Source organism: Gymnodraco acuticeps, unplaced genomic scaffold (assembly GCF_902827175.1).
Source record: "Gymnodraco acuticeps unplaced genomic scaffold, fGymAcu1.1, whole genome shotgun sequence".
In the NCBI taxonomy this organism is placed as follows: Eukaryota; Metazoa; Chordata; class Actinopteri; order Perciformes; family Bathydraconidae; genus Gymnodraco; species Gymnodraco acuticeps.
Window position 1 is genome coordinate 179,339 of NW_022990466.1, and position 23,451 is coordinate 202,789.

Below are 23,451 nucleotides of genomic sequence, written 5' to 3' on the forward strand. Positions count from 1 at the left end.
GCATATAGTTGAGTTTGGCGTCTAGGCTCGGGCCTCATCACTCCACAGATTTACATAGAACATTGAGTGATGATTAGATAACTATCCCCCGGGCCTACAGGTGGAAGCTGGGGTGGTGGTGGGGCAGGCAAGCAGCACGTGAACGCATCAGCATTAGCGAGGCAGAGGCAGGCAGACCTGGCAGCTTAAATAGAGCGGCAAGTTAAGGAGATTGTGTTTGGTTGGTTGTAAGAGGGACGCGTCACGTGTTAATGTATCATTGGTGCTCGAGTTGACTGCCTGAACTAGCTCGCAGGCTTCGCCCCATATAGGAAAATAAATAAATGCACATCCTGTTTTCCTTCTAAAACAACAGAATACATATATAAAATAAAAAAATCAGCTGAGCAAACTGTGAATTAAGTTGATTTAAGTTGTTGAAACTCTTCAGCATGAGGAAGCCATTTTGCTTAATCACAGTAATAATCAGAAAGCACTCCCTCACCATATTTTCAGCTCTCTTTTATGTTCATCAAGCAATATGAGCAACCTTAATTTCTAGTCACTTTATGCATGAGCACTGTCAGGCATCATAAAAGAGGCAGCACATATTCTCTATCTAATAAATTATGAAATTATTGAGGAGACATTTTAGGGGATTCACAGTGGAAGGAGAGGCTAAGTGTCCCTTGCATTTGTCAGATATAGATTAAGGCTTCAAAGGCAACATTTGTTTTAAAGGGGACCTATTCTGCTCACATTCAGGTTCATAATTGTATTTTGTGTCTCTACTGTGACATGTCTCCATGCTTTAATGTTCAAAAAGCGCTTTATATACTGCCTCTTTTCACCCTCTGTCTGAAACCAGAGCCCAGTCCGCTCTAATTTAGAGCGGACTGGTTAGCTGGCCGGCTCTGTTGTGATTGGTAGATGAGATATCCCGCCCAATGAGTCCAATGAGTCCAATGAAGGCGTTACACTTACGTTTGGATAAATAGCCATTACTTTAACAAAGACACAAGACCAGCATTATTACATTTCAAATATGTGAAAAAGTCTACAATTATGGACTCGAACCAAATCTATAAAAAGGATGTAAATGTCAGGAGGTTTGACCCCTATTCACAGACACCCTTTGTTCATCTGAGTCTTTTCGATACCTGATAACACCGGATGGATAACGGCAGCTTCTTTCTCAGTTAGAAATAGACTCATTTAATTTCTGCTTATCAGTTTCTGCTGAGTGGATCCAGCTGGGTCCTTCGTCTTTACACACACTACAATGTGTGCGTGTCTGTTTGTGTGGTTCAAGGCAGTGCATTTGCCTTATAGGGTTGTGTGAGAGTGATGATGAGCCTTTGTGTGTGTGTGTGTGTGTGTGTGTGTGTGTGTGTGTGTGTGTGTGTGTGTGTGTGTGTGTGTGTGTGTGTGTGTGTGTGTGTGTGTGTGTGTGTGTGTGTGTGTGTGTGTGTGTGTGTGTGTGTGTGTGTGTGTTCTAAACGTTCTAGCAGCCTTGGATAGCATGACACACTTGCTGTTAGAGTTTACAGCTCGCAGATGGCAGCTATTTCCTAAAAAGGCCAAAACATTTAAAGAATTGTGTTCAGTTTCTACGGTAACGGTGCACAGAGACTTTCATATGATCTCAATGGGGAAGTATAAATATTCCTACAAATGCAAAGCATAAAATGAGCGTCAACTGTCATCAGTAGTCAAACAGGGTTGTACATGTATACGAGTAAATGTTTCTTCAGCAGCTTCTGGCTAATAAAACTACAGTTTCTGGCTTATTTTCTGTTTTGGAACAAAATAAATCCCACACACTGCCTGTGTAGCCCACTTACTCATTTGGGTTATGACAAAGTGATCTTACAATTTACGACTTGTTTAGCAAGTTGGAAAGAAGAGGAAAGTGTCCTGCTCTAATTTATGATACTGTTATTGTAATTTGCTTCTTAGTCCCTCCCATAGGGGATGCATGGAGAGACGCCAGAAAACTAGGAACATTATTTTTAGATAAGTGAGAAGTCCTTTCTTCTGAGGCGTCACACGAAGCCACTGTAGTCAAAAACAGCTGTAGAGACAAATGTGAACCGTGCCAATACTAATAAAGGCACATGGTTATCTGAAAAGACAGGTTAGGGAAATGTGAATGCATTTAGGAGACTTACGATGCACCCCAGGGTTGCCAGCTGGCATGCTGTGCGGACATGAAGACATTACCTGCTGCCTGGTGCTGCCCTGGCTGCACTCCCTGGCACTGTTTCACATTTACATCGATAATGAACAATCTTAAAATGGATTTTGTTTGATTGACATGGAGAAAGAGTGAGGGGTTTGATTGGTTATGACAAACCCTCACCGGGTTAGGGTTGTAAAGGACTGCAATGGCTCATCAACAAACCATGACAGGTTTGTTTGGCAAGAAGGGTGTTGCTGCAATCTCAAACCAGTCTAAAAAGATATTACTAAAGCACATAATATCGTTACAGAAAAACATTCTGCTATCAGTTATAAGGTTAATTGATTTAGTTTGTTCTCATGTTGCAGTATTATCCTGATCATGTATACTGCTCCGTTTTCTTCGGATCCCTCAAGGTTTAAATATTGGGTCCCTTAATCTTTAAGGTTTAATAACAGAGATCTGTGTAATTTCTTACACCAGCACAAAGTAATTCAACTGCAATTTCTCATATGTTCAGTCTGGGTTGCATGTACACTATGTGACAAATCTTGACCCCTATCATTTAATTTTCATTTGTCACATGTCCGCATAACATTTCATACACAGACCTGGAGGTGGTCATTGATGCTTTAATTTCCTCACAGCTTAATTACTGCAACAAGCGTTCCTCTTCTCCCTTCAAGCCAAAATAATTTCTAATTGCAACTTATGCAGAACGCTGCTTCCAGACTGCCAACACGCTCTCAGAGGCCTCGTGTTATTCCAATCCTTTCTGCCCTTCACCGCCTACCTGTCAATTCTAAAATGGATCTACTACTTTTTAAAGGTTCGCATGGTCAGGCTCTTGCTTGTCAGTGAATGGATTTTCTCTCTGAGCCTGAACGAGGCCGGAGAATCTCTGGCAGTTCCTGTTGCTGTCAGCGACCACTTTTACTTCTTTCCTTAAAGAACCATTTTATCTTAAGACCAATACTTATTTAAACTAAATGGTTCTGTGTAATGTCAATCCAATGGTAATTAATTTGTGGCGAATAACTGTAGGCCTACATAGTATAGTTAATACAGTTACATTGAAAGATTGAATGGTAGGCCACAAAGAGAAGGACATCAAATAAATGTTCTTTCATATTAAGTAAGGGTTAAACCAAATTAAAATGACTGCAACAGCCAGTGATTGTCCGCATGCGCACACATAGAACAGGTATAATAAGGACTATTTTACGGTTAAATGGAGCAATATGTTGTCGCAAGCAGGGGAATTGGAGGTCTAGTGGTTAGATATTGATCCAGTCTCTGCCTGCAGCTACAGCCTAATCCTATAATCATTTTTATTAGTCTACTCCACTATAGCTGAGCTATTCTCTGCTCTGTGCTCTCTCTATACAGTATATCTCCTATTTGCTTATTCTCATTTCTGTATTTTCTTCATTTTTACCACAATTGTTTTACTTGTCCTTGTTCTTTTATTATTTACTTTCAGTCCATTTCCTTAACCTTATTTGAACATATTTGTTGTAGTATAGTATTCACTCTAATTCTCATCTCAGTCTCTGTGTGCGTTCGCTGTAACTACTTTCATTTTATCCTCTTCCTGTCGCATGTGAAACTAAAAGACAACGTTTACTTACTGTTTTTACAAACAATTAAGTCACGTAACAAAGGTCCTTATTTTGAGCCAAATCACGGTCTTTCCTAAACCTAACCAAGTTGTAAAAATGTTGTTTTGTTTGAAATGACAATGCTTACTACAGTATGTGTTCAAAACTTCAACCATAATGGTGACAGAATTATGTTTCCTTAAAACTTAATTGAGAATGCAGTTATTATATCAGAACAGTATATTATGGTTTTATATAACAGGTTATTTCACAATTTCTTATTTTAATCATTATAATTTCATCAACTTTAACCATTCTTAGTAATATCATTATTGTTGCCACACTCCTGTCTTTGCTTTGTCTTTCCATTCTTGTAATTGTTCACACTTTTATTGATATCCCCCGTTTGCCTCCGATGTGTTAACAATGTGTTGGTTTCTCATCTGTGTTCTCACATGACTTCTAGCTGTACCACAAAATGACATTCAGGGGTAAATAAGGTTTACCGTACTTCACACCTATTCATTTCTTCCTCCAATCACCTCTAAACAAACAGAGAGGGGGCAGATTGGCTTCATAACTCGACAGCTGCAGGGAGAGTCAGGACACGCCGCTCTCAGTAATTGGGGTCAAAAGCCTTGCCCAAGGACACATTGGCAGGAGAGAGGATATCATCAGCAGCCGTCACACTGTCATTAATAGACGCCCTGACTAATCACTCCAAAAGATGTGTATGGAATGTGTCAGAGTGTGTTTCCTGGCGGCACCGAGATGTCTCTCAGTGCTCATCTGTTGTTCCTGGTTTGAGTAAGACTATCGTAATGTTGTTTGAAATCCTTGCAAAGACCTCAAATGAACTTGAATTGGTCCTTAAATTGACCTTTTGTAGCCAATTTGCAACAAAGATAGCTGCATTGTGTTTATTTAACGTTGTTTAAGCTGGTAGTTTGTGTGTTTGGAGCTAACAAAACTGTAAAGGTTATATTGAGAGGAGAATGATGACCAATTACTTTAAACACCCTAACATCCAAAACTAGGATCACACGAGTTAGGGAGTAGGATAACATACACTTAACATTGTTATTCATAAAAATAACCTAAATAATATAATTAATAACAAATATGCGCCACCAGAACACACGAAATAGGACTAGTCATTACAATATAAACAAACACAGACTCAGCAGTGTAATGGTTTAAAGGTCACTTCCTCTGCCCGACCTGATTTAGAACAAACCACCTTATGCACGAATAAATGCACAAAGGCAGGTTGTGTGGGTGTAGGGGTCGTATTTGATTTAACCCAGAGTTATTGAAAGGGAAATGAGCCGAGGGAAAACAAATAGGATTCACATTCATGAATAATGTCAGCCAAACAGAAAGAACTCCAACCTCACGTAAAAACTGTGTGTGTAAATCGTGGTTTATAATGTAGATTTGTATAATATGGCAATAAACCTTAGTGTTACTTCCCTTGTCGTTATCCAATATTTAATGTTATTGTTGTATTTTCTTTGCTTTTATAAAACAAAATGGTGCAGGATGCAAATAATATGTAATGTTATTACACAATCAAATATATATGCTAATATGTCATTCCTGCCACGCATCATCATCTACGATGGTGTGGTATATTTTGAATGAGTTAGTTGTACATGTCGTATTACATACAGTGTGATAAGGTCACTCGTGTCATTACTTTGATTATGATGGTGATGATCTGTAATCATCTGTTTATATAGGAATTAAACCTTTTATTTATTCGTTGATGAAGAGACTTACCAGAGACTGTCTTTATCAGTACTCTGTCTTTGCTGTAACCATGCAATGCACATTTCCCCTCTGTGTGAAGAATGAAAGGATTCTGATTCTGTGCGCCGAGGCAATTATATGCCGACACTATTTCTCTGCAACACCCTTACTGCCTCTTCATTTCATTTCATAGCCATTGGAAGGCAGAAGAACACACGTGTTGATGCATCTGACAGAGATGTGCCGCACCCAGGCTCCCGGTTATTTTTACACGGCTGAAGTGCGTGTTATTTGATTAAATCATGTCTAAATGACACCAGGATGCTTTTGCGCTGCTGAACATACATGACCCTTAAATAGCAGTTGCTCTTGGAGACACCAACGTGCACCCAACACCTACAGCTTTGCATTCATTGTTTTGCTTGCATCATGTGGCATGTGTTCTCCGAGCAGAATCTCTGTTGCTTCTAGAGTTCCTTGGAGCCCTCTCAAATTAGCTTTAAATGGTCAATTCCTTAATATAAGTGTTTCTGACTGAATTGACTGCACATATAATGGTTTATGAGAGAGTAATGGTGTGTGAAGCAATAATGAGAGAGACTATTGTATTCATTGGATCTGATCCAGCATTCTACAGGGTTTATAAAAACGGAGTCTCATAGTTTTAAGTTTGTATTATCCGCAGAGAAATGAGACATTGAAGAGAAATTGTCTCAATATAAATTCCATCGATAAAATGTGATGGAAAAAACCGTAGCAAAATTGCAACTGAGAAATATAAATTATAGAGTGTGTGTGTGTGTGTGTGTGTGTGTGTGTGTGTGTGTGTGTGTGTGTGTGTGTGTGTGTGTGTGTGTGTGTGTGTGTGTGTGTGTGTGTGTGTGTGTGTGTGTGTGTGTGTGTGTGTGTGTGTGTGTGTGTGTGTGTGTGTGTGTGTGTGTGTGTGTGTGTGTGTGTGTGTGTGTGTGTGTGTGTGTGTGTGTGTGTGTGTGTGTGTGTGTGTGTGTGTGTGAAAGAATGTTGTGCCCTCTCCTCTTCTGACATAACCTGATAAAACTTTTATGAAATATGCTGTATAGCCCAAAGGTAGACACACACACTCAGAATACAGAAGAAAGAGACAGGTTCATACAGTCACACACATACAGTTGCTACAGTCCATTTGTCCGCTAATAGGTGCAGTATGAAACCTGACATTTTATTCAATTAGTGGAACAAAACCCTAAGGCTCAATAAATTATTGAATTCACAAGAGACACTCGTCAACCATATAGTCTAAAAAATGGTGGCAGAAAATCGAAGCAGTCATCAGCACAAAATGATCCTTACCCTTAACAGGTAGAGAAGGCAGGGTCACATCTCAGCCTCATTAACTCTGGTCGGAGTAGCCGGCTAGGCTCTGGTTTTTAAAAATCTTTGATGAAGTTTCTTGTCATTCATACTGCTGTCAAACTTTATAGAAGACAAGAAATGTTTTACACTCATGTAAGTCATTGAATAGTTTGTATTCAGTATCAACCAACTCAGACAGCTTAAATCCTAGTGGTCTGTGAAATACACCAAAAGATAACAGAATTATTTGTGAGCTGTTGCTGTGAGGCATATTTAAGCCTGGGTAGTATGAAAATGTCTTCAGTGAAACCTGTGGTTAACTATAAAGAATTAAGTGTACTGATAATCTGTGAGTCGGGAGAATAAGCTGGGCAGTGCCGGCAAAGACTCATCTGGAGCTGCAACGTTTTCATGCAACAGGAGGTGAACAACTGCAAACACAGCTCATATGAGCCCAGCTAAGCGAGCAATTTATCAGCCAGGAGCTAAAGGAGCTAACACACATGGAAGCCTCAGAAATACACTTTATATATGGATAAGCTTTATTACAAACAGCGTGATTCAGGCTTGTTGTGAACAAGTCTTGCATCCATGAAAAAATCGTATAGAAATGTTCTTTCTTGTTTATCTTCCCCTCTGTCCTTTTTATTTGCCATTGAAAACATTTCTTGTGTCAATGTTTGAGAAAAAACATTAAATTATAAGTGTCCTTGTCCTCAGCAGGGAAGAAGACATCTAAATGAAAAGAATAGAGAAAGAAAACAGTGCTATACAGACTAGAAATAGTAGGTAACACTTACGGTTCATAAGTACACAAATAATTGAAGGAATGAAAAGTCAAGATAGAAAAGTAAGAGTTCATAATGAAGATGAATGAAAGGAGGTTCAAAAGGTGACAAACTAAAGAAAAAAGAGAATCAATTAAGTGAAATGGAGGTACAGAGATAAAATAAAACACTGATAAACGGAAGCTAAATTAACTAAAAGAGAAAATGTCAGGTCTGTACCAGAAGTGAGGAAAGTAGGGAAAATAAAAAGATTAGAAGAGCACTGACAGCGGGAGAAAAATGTGCGATGCTGGAGGAAAAGAACAAATGGCAAAACGCAACAGAGGAAAGAAGTGAGAAATGAAAATAACAAAAGCAGAGGTGGAGAATCAGCAGCTGGGAAATGGAAACCAGGATGAGACACAGAATTCTTGTGACTGTATGAAAGAAGAAGAAAAAAAGTATGGAGGGAGCTGATGACAGAAATATGAAGGAAAAAAGTGTTGAGAAGAGAAACAGTGGATAGAGACAAGTTCACATAAAAAGAAATATCTGGAGAATGCTTCCTGTTTTGAAACTAAGCTAAATTCACAAACTACCATACTGTTCTTTTAGTACTAGTACAATGTATACAAATATTGAATATGTTGTTAAAAAACACAATAGTCACATGCCGTAAATAGTGGGGATTCCTACAGCATTCCATTGCATTGTACGGTATGCAAGTAAGCAAATAAACATGTTTCACTGGCTATTCAATAGTTTGTGGGGAGGCTGTGGCTCAGTGGGTAGTGTGCTGGACTTCAAATCAGGTGGTAGCAAGTTTGAGTCCCACTGCAGTCAGCATGTCGTTGTGTCCCTGTGCAAAACACCCCAAATTGTTATGTAAGTCGCTTTGGATAAAAGCGTCTAACAAATAATGTATGTGCTGTTAATATAAAGGCAGAAGGGTCTCGTAACTTACTAGACCCTTACTAGTAGTAAGGTATGTGGATTGGAATGCAACAATGTTTTTGGTTCACATAAATATATTGTAAATCCAAATCCAAAGAGGGGTTTGCTACGTAGGGATGGTTGGGGGTTGTATTGCATACCAGAAATGCCATGTATTAATGTATGAATGTGGTCTATTTACAGTTTACTTGCTGGCTGGGTCACAGGCAAAAAGACCAACCTGGTGACGTCAAGAGTCTCAGAGGTAGAACCTGTCCAAAGTCCTCCACAGGAAAACACTAGAGAAAGCAGCAATAATGACTACAGTGCAAACAGAATTTGACTTTTTGATTTGGACAAATTAACTCGAACTATAAAGAAAGTAAAGGACGATGAATGCATTTAAGACCATAGCGGAGAGGACCTGAGCCAATCATTCATTATCGTAGAAACAGCTTCAATGCTTCTTCCAACATGATAGAGGCTTTGTGGCTAATAAACCTTGTATAATGAAGGTTAACCTGGACTAATCGTGAATACTAATTCATTGCGTGCTTTAAAAAATACGGCAACCCTAGTTTGCGTGAAAATGGACGGAAGGAAAACGTCAGGCATTGACATTTCAAAAGGTGAGATATTTCAGAACAGCCATTGATTGACTGTCGCTAACAGCTATCCAGTGATTGCAGCCTGACCTTTTTGAGCGCTTCGTCCAGCGATGCAGGGAAGCTTTAATGGAACCGCAATAAATCCCATCCCTGAGATTTCTATCTATAAGCTCCTCAGAGAGATGAGAGCAGAGGTAATCAATGTCTCTTGTCAAATGACTGAAAAGTGTACGTCTATGGAAGTATTACCAGGAAATCCCATGTTTCTTTTTAGAATGTGTGTGCATTAATGCAGCAGGCCATCTGGGTAAACTAGAGAAAGTAAATTTAAGTAGTACGGTTTTTCTTCTTCTACTATCTAAATGTCATCAGAAAACCCCCAGTAGGAAGCCTGTTTTAGTCCTGGACAAGTAAAGGTGAAGGGAGCAGTTTCGAGGTTAGGTGCCTTGCTCAAGGGCACCTCGGCAGTGAACTGGCACCTCTCCAGCTACCAGCTCACTCCATCTTTTTATTTGTGTTGGTCCGATCGGGACGTGAACCGGCAACCCTTCGGTTCCAAGACCAAGTCCTTACAGACTGAGCCACTGCCGCCAACATCCTTGTTAAGTGTTTTATGATCATCATGTAGCTGTTAGAAGCTGGATCTGTGGTTATTTAGGTCTTTATGCTGTGGTTTGTATCAGTGTACTGAAGAGCTGTCAGCCTTTCTCAAATAAATCCGTGTCCGCAAGGCTGCCTGTCAAAAAATGTCAGCAGCTTGTGAAGAATAGAGGGAGAGAGACTGAGAGAGGGCAGTTTCCTCAAGAAGGTGAAAAGGGAGAAATGAAGGTAGAAATGAGAAGATGATCTATAGCAGGGGTGTCCACACTACGGCCCGGGGGCCAAATGCGGCCCGCGGACCATTTTGAATCGGCCCTCAGTAAATTAAAAAAATATAATGAAATATGGCCCACAACTGTAACATCTGCTATTGTACTTCTTAAATATATATGTTCAGATATATAACACAGTGTTAATAAGCCCAATTTCAGTCAATTAAAGTTGAAAACATTTTCTAACAAATCTTAGTTGATAAGAAAAAAGCCCAATAACACATTTACGTAACAACATTGAAATATACCCTCTTATTATGAGCAATCTGAGCCTCCTGTTTTAAGGAATGAGCTACCAACACAATAAATGAAACCCTACGGAGAGCTGTGTGTATATTTCATCAATATCAACCATAATTTACCTACATTTGATAGATGTGTCTAACTTATAACTTATGAGGCAATACACCTCTTGTGAGTGGTGTTTGTTTGGACACCCCTGGTCTATAGTAATGTTAGAGGAACATTTTTCATCACACCGGAAAACAATTCTGCTGGATTGATTAATAATGGAGCGTACTAAAGTCACAAGCAGTATAGGGCTAGGGTTATGCTTTACCAAAAAAACAATACCAGTCGATCGATTCAAATCGGAGCAGCAGCCATGTTTTATAGTTGTTCTCATTGGTTGTCAATACGCTGTGACGTACACAACCCTGAATGGATTTTGCCCCTGAATTTGGAGATGGTTACCATGGTTGCTGGTCCACTTGACCCTCCCTGAGGAAGGCTTATTCACCTTCAGGGATCAATACCATTATTATATACGTAGGTGTTGTTGACATTAGGTTTAAGACCTTCATTTCCGCCAGAGAGCCATTCTTATATAAAACACGTACACTTCCCTGCCCTATCAGGCCGGTAAGAACTGTTCCTGTCCTTTCACCAGGGCTTTTACTGTGTTTTTAATCAACGGCTGGTTCATGGCAGTAATGGAGCCGCGGATACAGCTTCCATTTATACAGGGTACACACACACACGATAAATCACACACACTCATTGCCCTGCAAGGTGCACCCCCCAAATGGAATAATATCAACCGTTTGTTTTAACAGTTATAATTGATATGTGTTTGATCTTGCTTTATCTCAGCTATTTATGCAGTGTGTGTGTTTGTTTATTTTGTTTGTACTTCTTGCCTTATCGTCCCATTGCAAACACAGTATAAGGATTTAATTCAAAGACACTCCATTTATGTTTCTTTTATAGCCACAAACACTACATCATAAGTATGATAAGCTTCTTGTGACTTAAGTGGAAGAAAAATAAGGCAAAACAAACCGCTTGATTTATAGCCTAATGCTTCAGAAATATGAAAACTATCACTGCTAAACATATACTTTGCATAATAGTAATGTTTTAGGTTGAACGTATTTAAAGTTCTTGAGGGTTTTTAAAACTTCACTAATTAATAAAAAGTATAGTTGTTAGTGCAGAGGAAATATTATAATCAGTCACAAGAAGGCACACAGAGTGGTTGAAGGGTTCTTCTGCCACACCTTTAAGCCTCAGGACCTGGCTTTGAAAAAAATACTTAAATCTCTGCTCACTACATACAACGTGCTAAACATGATATGTGTCTAATGGCAAACAAATCTAATGGCTTTTGACCTTTTGTTGATTCTCTGAAAAATGGATTGTCAAAAAATTATAATGTCGAGCATGTTTTTTCTTTCTTTTCATCCCTCTGTGCTTCACCAGGCTGTCTGCTTTTGTTTAACTAGGCTGACATAGCAAGAAAGTATTAACCCTCCTATTGTCTTCGTTTCCCCCCCTTACTTTGGTGTTCGCGGTAACATTTGACCGGTCCTGTTTTAACTGCTATTACATTAACACAAAAACCATTAATCATCACCAAATTTCATTTAACACCCTTTCAAACTGTAAATATTGTATCAGACTAATGGTATACATGAAGAACTGCAGTAAATATACAAAGAACAGACACTGAACATGTATTGCGTGTGCCAGGTATGATCCATGTGGGGGGATGGGCACATAAGAGCGAGAAATTGGTCAAATTGTTCTGTGTTTGTCTGCGTGTGTGTGTGTGTGTGTGTGTGTGTGTGTGTGTGTGTGTGTGTGTGTGTGGTGTGTGTGTGTGTGTGTGTGTGTGGTGTGTGTGTGTGTGTGTGTGGTGTGTGTGTGTGTGTGTGTGTGTGTGTGTGTGTGTGTGTGTGTGTGTGTGTGTGTGTGTGTGTGTGTGTGTGTGTGTGTGTGTGTGTGTGTGTGTGTGTGTGTGTGTGTGTGCCAGGTGTGATTCACATGGGGGGATTGGGCACATAAGGGGGACACACATCTGGAGAGTGTGTGTGTGTGTGTGTGTGTGTGTGTGTGTGTGTGTGTGTGTGTGTGTGTGACCGGGAACACCATGGGTTTTACAAAGTTGACTAAATCCTCCAAAATGCAATGAAAGTGTTGATCAGCAATTGTATATGTTCAAATGTCTACTGTGAAGGATATCATAAAGCCTTAATGCAATCGAATGTAAAACAAAAAAGTTATGATTGATGAAAGTAGTAAATCGGTCAGATTTGACCTGAAGACAACAGGAGGGTTGCTGCTCTAGGCAGTTCAAAACTTTAAACAACTTAAGATCCAAATGTCAGATTTTCAGCAAGTGCAAAAATAGCTATAGCTATAATTCTAAAATGGTTATTTTATCAAAACATAAGAGAAGGTTTCACAGAATGTTCTCTCGGCGCACAAAAGGAAAATGCAGGGCTCCTCAAACAAACTGCTCAAAGATGTATCCAGTGTAACTTTAATGCGAGAACACAACAGCAACAACACACACTCTACAGATAACCTTGCCATAACAACAATGTCAATAATAGAGAATAACTCGACATTAAAACCACATTTATCGGATTACAGGATCGCTGTGAATGATCTCCACCCACACTGTATATTTAACATAACTAATAGTTTGTTAATCAATGGAAAACATATAAACATTACACATCATGACATGTTGTATTTGTACTACAAGGTATGATCTAGGTGTCCTCTCTGGTTTTGGACCTTCCTTGCAGCATGGCTCTTCGGACAGCATTGTCTGTTTCAACGTCTGTCCATCTGTCCACCACTAAAGTTCCAATCTAAAATGTCTTAAGCGAAATAATTGATGCGCTGTTAACAAATATGTTGTATTACTTATGGTCAAAACTTTAATAGTTTTCATCCAGAGCGCCCATCACAAGAAAATCTCAAGTCATCCAATACTACAGTGACAGTGAGGATTTATGAATTGCACGTTTTCATTATTTTCCAGACGACTTCCAACCAATCTGTGAACCCTACCCTCTGATCAGCGTCTGGAAACGAAGCCGTTCATAGTGTTTGTTTTCTCTTGCCGTGGCTCACTGCTCTTCAGGTGTCATTATTTAGTTTTCACTTCAATTTGTTATTCATTGCTTACTGAATGATAAGAGGACTTTCCTCTGGTGTCAATCCCAATAGCTGCTTTTCATTTGGACAAACAAGGTGTTTTGATTCAGTTGATCAGCAGGACTAGGATAATGTTCTCCGTTGGGTTTTAAGCTGGAAACACAGTGTGATTTAGTTCTCCTGTCAAACAGTTTTTAACTTCAAAGTCAAGTCAACTTTTTTGTCAATATACTGTTTGTGTGATACATCGAAATGCTGTTTCTCACAAGCCAGAGGAATACAATAAAAAAACTATACTGTACATACATTTATATATACATACATACATTTATATATACATACATACATACATACATACATAGTACATACATACATACATACATTCATACATACATACATACATACATACATACATACATACATACATACATACATACATACATAGTACATACATACATACATACATTCATACATACATACATACATACATACATACATACATACATACATACATACATAGTACACACATACATACAGAGTACATACATACATACATTCATACATACATACATACATACATACATACATACATACATACATACATACATACATACATACATACATACATACATACATACATAGATAGTACATACATACATACATACATACATACATACATACATACATACATACATACATACATACATACATACCTGTACACCCACTCATATAAATATATACTGTACATACACATACATAATCAAACATACATATGCACCAATTAAGATGCATAAATAAAAGGCACAACTGTCAATATATCCAACATAACTGTCACTTCGAAACGGGTGAGGTAACATTAAAACAGTACAAATATGTACAGTAGTGCAAATGACTGTGTTCACATGTCAGTTTTACCCTAATATCTTTGTTACTTCTTTCACAATTACTTGTTTTAAAATGTTAAATGACTCCATCTTTTGCTGTTATGGCCTACTTATAACATATTGTTCAACAAATATTTATTTTACCTTTCACTGCATACTGTACTCTGAAAACTAAACTCTTATGAATCTTTATTTTATTTGATGTGCTTCTTGTTATCTCTCTACGGTACACATTTTTATTTCTGTCTTCCTTCTCCCACCTTTTTATTTATTCTGCTCCACATCTGTTTCCTTTTTTCCTCTGTCATCACATCCTACTCTAGATGCATACATGTTGTATTTTCCTCAATGATCTGTGCCTGCCTGCTATTATTAGTGTCACTGCCAAATGTGCATGAGAAATTTGCATTATAAATGAACAATTGTTATTCAAATATTCATCCACATTGTTCTCCGTAACAATAAACATAGGTTTAATTGAGTAATATGTAAACAAAGGTTTAGTTATTAAAATTCCGCTTCGGTAACATTAGAAGATTGATATTAATATCCGCTTTATGCAATCAGACTGGTTTAGCCTAGCTTATCGCACAGACTGGAAGTACGAAGGTGAAGTTAAAGCAAGAAATTAGACCATTCAGCTTCTAATAAACTAGATCCCCAGTGCATCCATGAGTCACCAGAGCTTTGAGGAAGGATTGTAGTTAATGAAAGCTTGTGTAACTGCTCATATGATTGACACATCATTGTCTCTGCTTCCACTGTTTATGCTGCCTTAGGCCAAATACATCCTAACCCTACCTTGTTGCGACTAGGCCTGACTTACCAATTATTATTTTTTCTTTTATCTCTTTTATCTAGCCATTGAGTGCATCGTGGTTTTGCCTGAACCAAAGAGTCACTGGGATCCTGTCTTCGGCACCTGCGTGTTCCTCTTCTCCTTCCTCATCCCTGTGGCTATCATCAGCATCTGCTACAGTCTGATGGTTAAGCGCCTGCGCAACGTCCGCATCCTGTCCGGCTCCAAGGAGAAGGATCGCAACCTGCGGCGCATCACCAGGATGGTGCTGGTGGTGGTGGCGGCATTTGTGGTCTGCTGGACCCCAGTCCAGATCATGGTCCTGGCTCAGACTCTGGGCTTCAACCTGAGCAGCCTGTTCACGCTGGTGCTGATGCACTTCTGCATCGCGCTGGGCTACGTCAACAGCAGCTTGAATCCTGTGCTCTATGCCTTCCTGGATGAGAACTTCAAACGCTGCTTCCGTGAGTTCTGCAACCCGTCGCCCTTCCGCCTGGACACCCAGCAGTCGGGCCGGATGAGGAGCATCGCCAGGGAGGTGGCGGCGGCCTACAGTTGCAAAGCTGATGGTAGTGGGCACGGTGGAGGGACATCTAATCCCGCATGACTAGGCGTGGAGCTTCCCTTGGTGGGGGTAGACCCCCAAGAAAGGGGAGAGAACCACGGGACAGGGAACTCCAACACAGAATTGACCCAGATTACAGCTCTCTAGCGGCACGAGCCCCCCCGCCCCCCAACTAGAAGACTGGCCTGGGGTGGGGGGGAAGGAGATGAGGAGGAAGGGGTCGAAAGGAAAAGGATTTAGAAATATGGATGGTGATGCCAAACATATAATACATATAGTATTAGGGAGAGGGAAATGGGCTACATTGAAAGCTTTCGTAGAATGGGTGATGGACGTCTGTGTAGGCGACGGTGCCTGATATGGGGTTAGGGTTAAATAGCCCAAACCATTTTGATTCCTGGATTTTGGAATGAATATGGCCCTAACTCCACTGAAGCGGTAAGTCATTTTGGAATGTAAGAATCAAACTATCTTTAGGTGGACTTAAACACAAAAGAGGTGTTTGAAAGTGATTGAATCTTTCAACTGAGGCTGGTACCCAGTTGCTGCATCTCTAGAAAGATATCTGACTCAGTACTTGTATATGAGAAGGTAGGTGTTGGGGCCAGACATTTGGAGAGACAATGAAAGCAGCACAGGATTAAAAGGAGTGCAGATACCAAGATCTCTGAAACCACCACCACAGACTGAATACCTGCCTAGGGAGAATAAAGCTTTCATGAAATGTGAAATATGTAATACCCACTTCACTACAGTTTATTATATTTTCATCAATTGATGTTTCAGACAAAATAACTTTAAATGCCCTGTGTACGACGCTGATCCCATTATGGGGTCCCTATTGTGACGGTTCTCTAAAAAAGGGTCTGCATAATTTTAAAATGCTGCTGAGCCCTTTTAAGAAATGTGATGGGCTTACAAAGTATAATGTGATCATACAGCCAGTAGACAGAAGGTTTATTGTAATAGAAGTATATGCTACAAGCCACTATTGAACAATGTTTCCTAAACTGTGTATATGGAACTCATGAATGTTATTTCTTGGTTGAGCAACATTTCTCAGCGGTACTGAAGCTAAATAGCCTTCGAAACCCCGTCCTACAAGTAGAGTTTTTGTGATTCTGGACTTTGTATGATAACCTATGGGGTGTGGGATAATTAGGGTTGAGGGCACAGACTGGTAAAAGAGTTTCCTGGAAAAACAGCAAAAAAGGACAGAAATGTGGGGTATCCGGCTAGACGAAATGTGTTAGGACAAGCCTGACCTGGGTTTCCTTCTCCTTGTTCTTGCCTGTTTGTGGTGGGGCAACACATGAAAGGTCAAAAAGCCTGTATCCTAGGGTATACAGGGTTCAAAATTAACCATTTCAATTTCACACAGTCACACTTTTTAGGACAACCTCTGACCCACCATACTGTAAGCACTGTATGTAAACATTGAAGCAGTCATCATTTGCGATGTTGACTGAAGTTTATTTGCATAAATAAACCAAAGTTTGCTTTCTAGCCAGTGGAATTGTAGGGCTCATTAGTTGGAAAAGTCTGGTTCTTATCAATGTATGTACATTTTTCAAAAACATTTCTGATACCCAAACCTAATGATCGATTTGGGAATAAATTGGTTACCTGCCAACAACAAAATCTCTGATTGTCCTGATTGAAACATGGCACATCTCACATAAGGCCATGTTAACGATCAATTGTTAGTGTATGATCAGTGTCTAGTAAATGATACAGGCTTACGCTTACAGGTTATATGGAAGGGACTTTTCAGTTTCACCCAAACCACTACATTTTAGACTTTGTGGTAACCGACGGTTATAATATTGCTAATGGTTATAGAAAATTAAGTGTTTAAGATATATATAAAAAATACACTTTGGGGTATGCTGATTTTCCCAGGTCTGTAGCTGCTGTCAGGATTGTATTGGATTTGGGGTTGCGTTTTGGATTGGTGGTGAACTTAAGCTATTTTGAGGATGTGACATTAACATTGGGCGGGTTTGGGTAGGGGTGCTATCATTGAGTCATTTTGACTCCCAGCGCTACAGCGGCAAAGCAGGAGTCGGGTCACAGTGTTCTGACCCCCCTCCGAGGGACAAAGGGGCTCTCTCTCTTCTCAGTGTCTTAAAATGGAAATCAACACTGATTTAGAAACCATATGGTATTATTATTTTCCTGGACAGTTTCGAAATGAACACTAACAGCATTAGACTACATACGGTATGCCAACATCTTATAGGACACTACGTTGGGCTTAGTATAATTAAATGTATTATTTACTTGTGTTCTTCAATAGAAATGTCTCCCTCACATAAGTCAACAATTTCAGAAATGCTTGATCGCAGTTGTAGTTCTATTTATCGTAGTTTTTTGTGCACTACAGTTTTCACTAAACACTTTAACAGTTCTGTAATGTTTGCATAAAGCATGTAAGGACAAACTATTTCTCAAAACTATTCACACAATTTGCTGGCATTGGAAATATGCAGTAACAACAAAGTGTCACCTTTAATATCTTGTACATCCTGTATCTTCAGGATAGTGGCTCATTCAGTAATACTGATATCTTTGTTTCAAGGCTAAATATGTACTAAGAATAATTTAAGAAAACAACAATTACACCATTTCACACTTTGGATATTGCTACTGCTCTGACATGTTTGGCTGCAGTTTCAGTGAGGCACTTAGCAGTTAAACTGTCCAGGCTTTAAGAATAACTTGTGGATTCTGTTTTAGGGTTGGTTTCCCCTTTAGTTTTATATGTGTGTCTCTTTATAAAGGCCTAATTTGGTCATGTGGTTTGATAATTATGTACTGTAATTACTTTGAATTCAAACAATGTGTGTGTTCATTTCTTTTCAGAAGTATTTGTGAATAGCAAGTTGACACATTTTGCTGTCATGAAGGGTTGTGGTATGTATGTACAAACCAATTACTTGGTGCCGTTACACTTTGCAGCACATATAAATCTTTATTGTGTCTTCTTTTATCTGAGAGGAACAATTCTATGAACTTACATTGCCTTAACTATCAAGTGAAGTCTGTTAACTGAAGCTCGCTCTCCGGCTGGATGAAATGTGTTTTTACTGGTGCTTCGCTGTTAGTTTATACTAGTCCAGACCTGTATTCATAAAACCTTTGAGGACAGAGCTTCTACACCAGAAAAATATCTATTTGGAGTTTGTATTTCTTGAAAAAGCGGTCTTAAGCCTTAATATAAGGGTTTAACTGCATTGTTCATGACTACCGATTGCTAAAATATCAGAGGTTGTGTTTAACACATTAGCATTTTAGAGAATTGGGCATTTATCTTCTTACTCATTGTTACTTACAGGATGCTGCCTGAAACAGTAACACAGACCTGCTAAAATGCTAATTGAGATGATGGACATGTAAACCCCCTAAATTGCACATCATCAGCAGTGGGATGCTGGTATAGTAGAGAATCTTTAATTATTTAAAGGTCCCCTATTGTACTGTTTTTATATATATATATTATATTATATATATTAATATATTATAGGTCTGAGATATATACAGAACATGTCTCTGAAGTGTTTGGCTCCAAATACCAAACAGATAATTGTAGCATTACCCATAACCCCCTCTGTTTCAGCCCTGTTTCAAAAGTGCTGATTCTCTGTCTGTTACTTTAGATGAAAATAAGGAGCCCCTCCTGGATCAGGACAAAAAGTGAGCAAATCGTTGTTCCTGAAACTTTCAGAATCTCTTTACACCGAGGGGACACATGCTTATGGATACAAGACAAGAACAAGTGGATTTTGCATAATAGGTGACCTTGAAAATGAAAACAAATCCCAAATAGTCTCTAATAGGCACTTCTATAACACATACAGTGTCATACATTCTTGAAGCTATATGTTTTTTGCCACACCCCTGGTATCAATGATGAATAAGTCTGGTTGTACTGTTTTGAGATAGCTTTATGAATACTGGTCATCTTTTGTTCAACATAGCAGACTCTGTGTAGGAAAAATATCCGGAGCACCAAGGACACTGTCTTCGACGTGATTAACCTTTATGAAGACGTGCTATAACGCAGCTGTGAGGCTTTTTGTTGTCGCTGTTAAAACTGAAGATGCTACCATATTTTGTATTACTGTTTGATGTTTTTTGTAGCACAAAACTACATAAAGAGGACTCCAAGAGGGCAAAATATTTCTGTTTAACAATGCAAAGTGCATTATACCGTCTGTTAGCTCTGTATACAAATTATGTTTAATATTACACTTATGTGAAACTATAAAATATGGTTCTGATCATCATTTAACGTCTGACCTCTTTCTCTTGTCATTCTTGGTGTATAAATGAAAACTTTTTCTCTCCAACCGTAATGGTACGTATTGTTACCTCTGTGCATCTGATCGCAGGGAGATATTCCTTTCATTCGTTTACCTTTTACAGACCACATGAATGTCAAATTAAAAACCTGTTGAAAATCCAAATCTAGGAAGAAAAAACAAACAATGTTGATGTTGTTGTTATTAATATTATTGCTATCAAAAGAGAAAAACAGTATCGCATTAGTGTTTTTTGCTGTGCGGAGACTGTCTGGTATGTATCTATGTATTACTTGTGGACCACATTTTGCTCGCTGCCTGAGTTATGAAATGAAACAGTTCTTAAGGCTTAAAAATGAATTACATTTTTGCTTTTGTTGCTTAAAAGGCCCCACTTTTAAACTTCCCTTCACCTTCAACTATAAATCCACACACAATTGAGCTGTGATCAAAAACGTGAAGTAGTTTTTTTACACTTCTTATCTCACGCTGGGGTTGGGACTAGGTCAGAGTATCGGGTAAATGTTTAAAATATGAAGAACATAGTCAGTGTCAAATGAACTGATGCTGTCTAGTCAAAATTCGCTGATAGTGGGATTTCAAAAAGGATTGGGGATTTGTTGGGGTCAGGTGACAGAGCTGTTTGTATCACATGACTCTGGCTGAAGCAAGTCGCAGACTGAACTACCATGCTAGCTGGCTTGTTGTCGATGCATAGAGACTTTTTGCTGAAGCTTTTAAATTGTATATTTTTCTCTGCATATGAAATGAAAATAAAATAAATGATGGCCATGTAGCGTATGACTCGTTGATCTATTATCCTGACTGTTTGTCGTATGGACTCTTGGTGTAAGTAACACACTTCATTTTATTGTTACATTATTATTCTTGCATGTATTACCATTGTCCTTATGTTTAGGTACAGGTACAATATGTCTGTATTCAATCATCGGGACACAAATGATCATATCTTTACAAATACGCTTTTACTATTAAATTGTTTGGTTATTCCATCAAGTATTCTTAGTTTTACTTTGAGTATACCTTGTAGGCAAGTTTGGCTTAGTGGTTTCTTTGTGTTGTTTGACAATTCCTTTGTAATTAATTGTCAAGACAATGAGCTGTCACACACATGTCCAAGGACAAAGAATGAACAGCTCACTGGAGGAGGAAGTGCACAAGTTTATGTGGGAGATGCAAATCAATCAAACCTGTTGCCAGTTATTGTCAGCATCTATTATATCAAAACAAAGACAAAGGTTTGACTCATTTTCCAAAAGGTATAGCTTAGACCCTGCTGTATGTAACTAAGATTGATCGTTGATGTGTATCTACGATGGAGAATCGTTTGCTGACAGTGCACCAACACACAACAACAACAACAACTGTTTTTCACTCTGAAATAGTGCTGATCCAACATTGTTGTTTTGACACATAACTCATATTTGATCTATTCATTGTTCATCAATTTAAAATGAATTTGTATCTGTGTCATCTTCAAACCTTCCCATTTTTTAACAATATGTTGGAGACATAACAAAAGTGCTGCAGTAGCTCAGTGAGCATTTGGATCCACATGAATATTTTAAAGCTGCCTACAGCCATACAGTAATGCGTGTTTGTGAAGGGAAATCAGAAGATGTATTTATCTTGTTGATCCCTGCAGGCCCCACATTTACCATTGGAAAATGTCTAGCAACAAAATAAAGAAACTTGATTGATCTTAGCTTTTGTTTTTTAATAATGGAAGTTATGGAGAGAAGCTGTAGAAATGCATTTATAGAGATTGGTTTTAATGCAATCACTGTACATCCTGACATGTTTACAGATTACCAATTTGCTCTACACTTTAGGGCTTGGGTGTAGTAATAGATAAACTAAACAGATAATCCAAAAACATTAAATGATCCTCCATATCTTTAAACTTGAGGGGTAAAGGGTAAATTGGTACGCAGATTTAACTTAAGCCTACCTTAATATAGCCAAAGACAGGTAGTGCACATCCTGCTGAGCAATACTGCGGGCAATCATGTTACAGGCTTTCATGTAATAAGTGCCATTTACCGTTCCCTGACCTAGCCTTTAAAGTATTGCCTCCTAGCAGGCAACATAATTACACCCATAAAATAGCATCACGCCTAAGGACAAACACAGGGAGCAAATGTCCCTTCATTTCTTTCGTTCCATAATCATTAAACGGGAGGTGAGTGGATTGATGAATACAATTAAGACACTAGTACATGGCTCGCAAACCAACCGGACACAACTTCTCAAATGAAGTCAACACATCAAGAGACAATATTATGTTTGGTCGACAAGGGGAAAGGGTTTCACAACGATGACCATGGCGACCGTTAGGAGTCGGGAAGCAGCAGGAGAATGGGAAAAGTAATCAACTGAGAGTTTTTCATAAACAACCATTTGACCTTTGAAAATAGTTTTTCAGCGTTCTCGGTAACAGGTTCGAAATGTCTGTAGAAGTATAAAGGTTAAGGCAATTTCCCCAAGTCGCCCTTTCAGCGCTGAAGGTCATCTGTTTCCAGTCAGATCCGTCCTGTGTTTGCTGCTCGGCGGCTATTGTAGTCGGCTTCTTGTGAAATGTGTGTAATTTAAGTTGGAGCACAGCAAGATATGTTAGTGAGCAGATAAACATAAGATTAGTAGAAAATAGTTGTGGTCCTAATTGTGATCATGACCCTTATTCTTTTACATAGCTGTAGCTGCAGATATTTTTACACATCCATACACTTACATGAGTGATTACTGACTTCCACTTATGTTTCTTTGTGGATACTTTGTGGATAATTGCCTATTTACTACTTTTCTGATTACCCAATCATGTCACAGGAAGAGTCAGCCCCTTCTGTTAACACTTGAAACGATTAGGCTGGTGTTACTGATCAGTATATTTTCCATAAGGTGAACAAAGCCACTTATCTTTGTACATCCTGGTTGCCCAGGCATCCCTTTTATAATATCTGCCAAGATGATCTTACTTATCTGTTGGTTAGTGTTGGAGATCCGCTGATGAGTGCACTACTTTTTGTTCAAAATGTGATTGTGGTTAACACCTCCACAAAATGACTCACAGCAGCTATGTTTTCATGCTTCATCTCTTTTGTCCTACTGTTCTCCGTGATCTCTGTACCTCGTAATCTTTCATTTATATCCATACATTCTGACTGCTGTCGTGATGAAAAATAAACACGCACTAACTTTCTGAAGTGTCCAGTGAGTACAAGGGCCTTCTCACTTCACAAGGAAAAGTCCTTGCACGTCTATTCTTCTGCTTCTCCCTTTAATCTTACTCATCTCCTATTCTGTCTCTTCTTTTCCATTTTCATTATATAGCATCCCTGCTCTATCTATGTTAACCTTTCACACACATACACACTCCTCTGTCACAGCTGTCACACTTACCATGTATACTTCATTTTCCTTTTATTGCTTTTACCTTCTTCTTCTCCCTCCTCTAAGAGCTTT

General features: G+C 38.9%; 1 protein-coding gene across 1 annotated transcript in view; it reads left to right on the top strand.

Annotated features, from left to right (window-relative positions):
* LOC117552606 (delta-type opioid receptor-like) overlaps nt 1–15,935 on the top strand; it is a 78,076-nt gene extending 62,141 nt beyond the window's left edge. The window contains 1 exon segment of the mRNA XM_034226194.1: nt 15,162–15,935. Within this exon segment, the coding sequence (XP_034082085.1) occupies nt 15,162–15,706 (545 nt within the window). The 3' untranslated portion in view covers nt 15,707–15,935.
* The last annotated feature ends 7,516 nt before the right edge of the window (nt 15,936–23,451 follow it).